The sequence below is a fragment of the Juglans microcarpa x Juglans regia genome, chromosome 1D (genome assembly GCF_004785595.1).
Source record: "Juglans microcarpa x Juglans regia isolate MS1-56 chromosome 1D, Jm3101_v1.0, whole genome shotgun sequence".
Taxonomy (NCBI): domain Eukaryota; kingdom Viridiplantae; phylum Streptophyta; class Magnoliopsida; order Fagales; family Juglandaceae; genus Juglans; species Juglans microcarpa x Juglans regia.
Window position 1 is genome coordinate 18396880 of NC_054594.1, and position 7417 is coordinate 18404296.

Here is a 7417-nt window from a genome sequence, read left to right on the forward strand (position 1 = left end):
TTCCACCAAGTTAATAGCTGAAATATATCATCAGGTGCCTCGGTAGCTTCCATAAAATAATGTTCAACCTTAGATGTACAATACATAATATTTTTTGTTGATATGAGTTGATGATAATGCTGGATAATACGATGGCCTCTAACCCCTATAAATGGGTCAGTATCACCTGAGGAAGCTGTCGACCTCGTCGGCCTTGAATGTGAGGAGCTACTAGCTGCGGATGAAGGCTGACAACTATGGTTGTAGTGATTATATAGGTCATCAATATCACTTTTTAGCACTCTAATAAACTCTACAGCCTTCACTGCCCCAAGGACTGAATTTACCCCAAAATTCTAGAACGGCCAGCTTATATCGGGGGTCAAGGATCACAGCCACAAATAACAATCTATTTATCTTCTCAATATTTTCCTAATATTTATCATATTTGGTATTCATCCACGTAGCCATAGCAGATAACAATCCACCAGAGTCCGTACAACTATTTTCTAAGTGGAAGTAAAGCTTCGAGAGCTCGTTGAAGAATAAGTTCGCAGTCGCATATTTGGATCCAGATAGCCGCATGATTATGTCATAAAAAATTCTTAAAAATTCGACAAAGTAGCTCACATTGGTCCAATCATGTGCATCCGGCGCTCCGAGCCCCTGTCCTGCTGGCTCCAACAAAGCATACCTCAAGCTCCCATCCTGGACCTTCATCCGCTTGAAGGCTTTTTGGTACTTCTGTGCCACATCCAAAATCATGAATGTAGAGTTGCATCGAGTTGAAACGTCCAAGCACAACATACTAGAACATTCAATCTTAAGATCTTTTGTTATTGCCTTAAACTTGGCAAGCTTTTGAGGGGAACCCCTCACATATCGTACAATGCTGCGGACTCGGGTAATGGAATCATCAACCTCTTTTAACCCCTCAACAACTATGAGGTTGATGATATGAGCACAACATCGAACGTGAATAAACTCATAGGCCTAAATGACATCATCTCTCACCGTCGTGTTCCGCTTAAACCAATTAGTTGATGTTTCATTGGCACTGGCATTGCCAACTGTAATACACAACACTTCAAATTTTTCAGTCCTTTCAACAATCATCCATCTTCGCCCCAATGGATGCACTTTTATGATCCACAATATCTTTAAAACCAATAATTTTTTTTATGCAAAATCCACTCACTGTCAATGTAGTGTGCTGTGATACACATGTAACAGACGTTCTGTATGGAAGTCCATGTGTAAGTCGTAAACGACACTCTCTGGCCAGTGGTAATAAACATCTTCCTCATCTCTGCCTTGTCTTTCGCATGCCTCTTCATACAATCTCGCATCACCGTATACCTGTGATGGAATGAGAAATCGTGGCTCAACGAAGTTTAGAAACTTTCAAAAGCCTCTTTTCTCAACTGCGGTAAAGGGCATCTCATCAGTAATTATCATCTCTGCAAACATGTCCCTCAACATCTTCTCATTGTAGTGAGAGATGACCAATTTCTTAGTCTGTGTACAATCAGTGGCTATAGAAGTTTGGTAACTGAGGTTGGTCTGATCAATGGTCGCCAATCCCTTCACTATCTTATATCGTTAGCAATCATTTAGATGTGCTATTAACACACTGGTGCCTTGCTTATTTGAATGGCATCCATAAATTGATCCACAGTAATGGCATCTTGCTATCAGGTTCGCAATATCACCAGGAATTTTGGTGAAATGCTATCATGTCCACAACCTCTTTTTAGAAGGCCGTGGTGGTTGATCTTGCTCAATGGGCATCTCATCCTCTTCGTTGAACATATCCTCATCATCTATATCTACTGGGAGTGGGAGTCGACTACTCGCACAAGATGTAGCTGCTCTAAATGTAGCTGTCCTAGATGTGGCTCTAGGGGTGGAAGTACCCACCGATGTAGGAGTTATAGCATTGGCATCCACCACATCCCCTTGTGGACGATCCATATCACAATTAAAGAAGCTGAAAAAATAAATTAGAAGCAAAAAATTAGTTTAAAAAATAACTAGGCTATATTAAACATTTAAATTAATGCAAAGATATATGTGGTCTTCCAATATAGACTCCACTGGAAACATTTTTTTTTTACTTGAGTATCGTATTTATTTATTTTTTTTCAAAAAGATTATACAGCGCTTGCGCATTTAACGATTACAAATATAATTTCTTTTATCTTTATTATTTGTATTGAATTTGGGATGAACCATGAGTACCTCTTTCTAAATGAATTTCAGTTGTAGCCTGCTAGGGAATGGATTATTTGTTTTATTCAAAACATGGTATTCAGTTAATATAAAATATAAGATATTTTAATAAATCTATTTAATATAAAATTATTCATTGCAAGAGGGCATATGTAAATACTATTCATGTCAATGATGGTACATGGGTCTCATGCACCAATAATGAGGCATGCCAAAGACCCCATTTGATAAAGCAAAATGTTGATCATAACACACTGGTGCCTTGCCGAGGGATGTGTGAGAACATCACAACAATTAATAGTTATATTTATTAAGTTTTACTTTTGAGAATACACTTCTAAACAAAGTACATAAGTAAAACTTAACGAGCATCAGTACACTAGTACTCAAAAAATAATACTACACAAAATTTATAATGTTCAATACTTGCTCCAATATACAAAAAAATAAAAAAGAAGAGTAAATTTCAATACTTGCAGTCGTATATTTGCCCAGCCCGAAATCATAAAGTTACACTTTGACCAAATTTCATGTTTGAAAACTACTAAGTTAAGATTATATTGTAAAGAACATATGTGAATTTAAATAAGAGTGTTGAGAATTATACTTGCAAGTGTTCATTAGTCGGAGTAACATCTCTTATACATTTTATCAAATACTATGCATGCATACAACACAACTTACAAACACATCATACATTTCATTAAACACATTTCCTTACTACAAATTTACAAAATCAATTCACAAGAATCACAACAAAATACCAATTCACAAGAGACGTGTACATAAAATTAATTAATTAAACTACTTGATTTAATTTTAGGGCTTGGAAATTTGAAACCCCTCACTCTCACCGTAGGCTAAAGCTGAACGGAGGCTGAAGCTCGGCTTGAAGTCGCACGGAGGAGCAATGAGGAACAGCGACAATAGAGATGCGAGAGAGACGTGAGACGCAACAGACATTTCACTGGTTCAGACTCTTCAAATGTGAGACGTGAGAGAGAAGGGATAAGGTAGAAGGAAGAAGAGAATGGGGGGGCCCACCGCCCTCGTGCATGAAAAAACGACGCCGTTTTAAGTGGAACGACGTTGTTTTACATCTGGGTTTTTTTAAAAAAATTCAGAGTCGAAGTTCGGAGCTTCATAGAGTTCTGAACTCCGACTCCGACTCCGAAACCTATTCGGAGCTACTCTGAACTCCGACTCAAAAATTTGAGATCTGTAACTTTCGAAGCGGATGTCGGGCGGAGTCAAAAATTTCAAAATTTTGCCCAACCTTATCTGAAATCTGTAACTTTCTTAAATCTTTGGCAACATCAAGTGAAAAATTAATTTGCTTAATGCCCCATAAAGTACGATGCTAAATCTCAATGGGTAAATGACAAGCTCGACCATAAACCAATATATAAGGTGACATCTCTAAGTTAGTTTTTAAATGCAGTCCTATAAGCCCAGATAGTATAAAGCAATTTTATAGAGCAATCCTTCCGAGTGGGACGAACTTTTTTTTTCGAGAATGAGCTTGATCTTTCTATTGGCCAATTCAACTTAACCATTATTCTGGGGTGATATGAAGTAGAGACCTTGTGGGTCACTCTATATTTCTGCATAAGTTTTTGAAAATATTTGTTACAAAAATACGAACCCCCATCACTAATGATTGCCTTGGGCATGCCAAAATGTACAAACAATTCTTTCAAGAAACAGATGACAACTGTATGATCATTTGTTTTCTATAAGGTATGGTCTCTACCCATTTTGAAACATAATCCACATCAACTAAAATGTAGGATTTCCCAAATGAATTTGGGAAAAGTCCCATAAAGTCAATCCCCTAACAATCAAATATCTCAAGTCTAAGGATAGGGGAAAGGGCATCATGTTACGTGCTGTGATTTTTCAAAGTTTCTGACTAGGCTTACATGCCTTGTAGAAAGACTCCACATCTTTAAAGATGGTGGGCCACTTTGCAACAGTTTGCAAAGTTTTGACAACAAAATGGCCTCCACAGTTTTCTGTGGAGTCCACTTTGCAAAATTTCGACAACAGTTTTCTTAGCAGTAAAATGGCCTCCACAGGCCCCAGTATGATAAAAGTGGAAAGCAAAGGCAAACTCGTCATCAGGAATACAAAGACGCACCAGCTGATCAGCACAATACTTAAAAAGATAAGGAGTGTCGAAGTAATAAAATAGTACCTCTACAAGGAACTAACGCTTGTCCTAAGCTTTCCAAAGCTCTGGCATCCGGTTAGTGACAAGGTAATTCACAATGTCCGCGAAGCATTAAGCGTGCGACACTGCAAAAAAGATGCTTATCAAAAAAATCGCCATTTAATGAAGGAGTGGATGTAGACATATCAGGTGGCTGCAATCGTGACAGATGATTGGATACCATATTCTTGACTCCGTTTTTATCCTGAATAGTAATGTCAAATTTTTGGAGCAAAAGAATCCAATGAATCAGCCTGGGTTTGGCACCATTCTTTGCCAAAAAATACTTAAGAGGAGAATGGTCGGTAAAAATGATAACAGGGGGACCCAATAATGTAAGAACAAATTTTATTTAAGGTAAACACAATAGCTAACAACTTTTTCTCGATGGTGGTATAATTTTTCTATGCATCATTCAAAGTACGATTTGCATAATAAATGACTGAATGCTTGTTGCCCACTCTTTGGCCAAGAACGGAACCAAGAGTGAAATCACTAGCGTCAGTCATAACTTCAAACGCCAAGTCCCACCGAGGAGATTGCATAACAGGAACAACTGTTAAGTGTTTCTTCAAGGTCTCAAAAACATGCTGGCACTCATCAGTCCAAACAAAAGCAGTATCATTTTGCAACAAAGTACTCAATGGTTTTGCAATACTACTAAAGTCTTGAATGAAACGCCGAAAAAGTCAACGTGACCAAGAAAAGAATGAATATCTTTCACTGTCTTAGAAATAGGTAGTTGAGATATTAAGTCGATCTTGGCCCTGCCAACTTCTATGTCGCATTCAAAAACTAAATGTCCAATTACCAAACCATTAGTGACTATAAATTGACATTGCTCCCAATTCAGCAACAAATTTTTCTCCTCACATCTTTTCAAAATAGCCGTAAGATTTTTCAAACAGACATCAAAAGATTTACCAAACACAGAAAAATCATCCATAAAAGCCTCACAAATGTCATCAAGCAAGTCATTAAAAATGTTCATCATACAGTGCTGAAAAATAGCAAGTGCATTGCATAAATCAAATGACATTCTTCTAAAATCAAAAGTACCAAAAGGGCAAGTGAAGGTTGTCTTCTCTTGATTCTCTAGTGCTATGGAAATTTGATAATAACTAAAAAAACAATCCAAATGACAATAAAAACATTACCAGCTACTTTCTCTAAAATCTGATCTAGGAAAGGTAATAGAAAATGATCTTTTCGACTAACCGAATTCAACTTTCGGTAATCAATACACATTCTCCAGCCCGTTACCTTCCTAGTCGGGATCAATTCACCATTAGCATTTTCAATAACAGTCAAACCAGATTTTTTTTAGACGACCTGTGTAGGACTTACCCACTTGCTATAGGAGATAGGATAGATAATGCCCACAACTAACAATTTCAGCACCTCTTCCTTCATCACCTCCTTCATGGTGGGATTCAACCTCCGCTGTGCATTACGAACTAGTTTCACATCTCCTTCCAGAAAAATGTTGTGGGTACAGATTGAAGGGTCAATACCCTTGATGTCGGCAATAGTCCATCCTATCTCTCCTCGATGTTGTCTCAGCCTATCGCTCCTAAAAGTAAGCTGAGAAGAAATGACTATCGGAAATGTGCCCTCAACTTGGCCCAGAAAAATATACTTCAAGTCCTCGGGTAGTGGCTTCAAGTCCAATGTTGAGACTTCTTCTTCTGATGACTTCATGACTGCCAGTAAATCAAGAGCTTCAAAGATTGGCCTCATCAACTGCTCATGTAACTCACATCTGATAACTGAGGAGAAACATCTATCTCTGTTAACTACCCCTCTTATTCTGTCAACTTTAATGACGAGGGAACTGTCTCAACAAGAGCGTTGGATTGCTCGGAAAAGTCATCCTCAAATGCACTCTCAGAATCAAATACCGATAACAACTCCGAAACATCAAAATCATATACTATATCAACTGCATGCACCTCTGAATCGTCGCATCCACTAGGCATCTTACAAGCATTGAACACATTCATCTCCAATGTGAACTTCAGTACTCCACTTTGACAATTGATCAGTGCATTGGAAGTAGCAAGGAATGGGCGTCCAAGGATGATAGGCACATGGTAAATAGTGGAGACTGGCTGCTGCATATCAAGAACTACAAAATCTACTGAATAGTAGAATTTGTCCACCTAAACCAATACATCTTCAACAATACTCCTCGGTACCTTGACTGATCTGTTAGCCAACTCTAGCTTGATGGAGGTCTTTTTCAGCTCACACAATCCCAATTGCTCATATACTTAGAATGGTAGTAAGTTCACATTGCTCCCCAAACCAAGTAAAGCTCTCTTAATGCGTGACTCACCAATCATAATGGAAATATTGGGAGAGTCGAGATCTCTGAGCTTCTGAGGAGTCCCACTCAATATCAATGTACTGACTTGCCCTGTTAGTAAAGCTTTCTTCTTTACATTCAGCTTCCTATTCATTATGCATAAGTCATTCAGAAACTTTACATACAAGGGAACTTCTTGTATGGCATCTAAAAGTGGAATGCTAATCTTCATTTGCTTGAAGATTTCTTGATTCTCAGTATGGTATTTGTTTTTTTGGCCAGCTGTCAATCTTTGAGGGTAAGGAACCACAAGTTGGTATCTCTTACTAGTTTCGACCTCTGCACTCATAGGCTTCTTTAACTCTGGTGTCACTTCGTTTGGTTCTTTTTCAGCTTTATTAGTTTTTGTTACATCTTCAGGTGTAGGAGCAAGTACCTGTCTGTCCATAGTCATCTCAAGTTGAGGAACTTCCTTTCCACTTCTCAAAGTAATAATGGCATTCGCTGTCTCAATAACCTCCCCTGAAACATTATACACTTGTTGTGGTTGTTGCTGGTATACATGAGGATTAGACTAAAGCTGTGCTAGAAATTTCCCTCTCTTTAGAGTGCTCAATGTTGTGTTCATCTTGTAAATGGTGCTCCATAATTCATTTATGGCTTGGGTGTTCTGATTGTTTGCGGTG

The 7417-nt window shown here is 38.2% G+C and overlaps 1 protein-coding gene across 1 annotated transcript; it reads right to left on the minus strand.

The window, feature by feature from the left end:
* Nucleotides 1-4827: 4827 nt before the first annotated feature.
* On the minus strand, nucleotides 4828-7179 carry LOC121236897. The gene is made up of 5 exons (XM_041133436.1): nucleotides 6718-7179; nucleotides 6259-6537; nucleotides 5771-6166; nucleotides 5348-5423; nucleotides 4828-5090 (listed from the first exon to the last, which is right to left on the minus strand). The coding sequence occupies exons 1-5, from the start codon at nucleotides 7177-7179 to the stop codon at nucleotides 4828-4830; spliced, it is 1476 nt and encodes a 491-aa protein (XP_040989370.1).
* Nucleotides 7180-7417: the final 238 nt, after the last annotated feature.

Coding starts and splice junctions, on each gene's coding strand:
- LOC121236897 (XM_041133436.1), bottom strand. CDS start 7,179: ATGGACAGACAGGTACTTGCTCCTACACCTGAAGATGTAACAAAAACT. Junction 6,167..6,258: donor CCAACGCTCTTGTTGAGACA/GTTCCCTCGTCA, acceptor TTACATGAGCAG/TTGATGAGGCCAATCTTTGA. Junction 5,091..5,347: donor GGATGATTTTTCTGTGTTTG/GTAAATCTTTTG, acceptor GTTTCATTCAAG/ACTTTAGTAGTATTGCAAAA.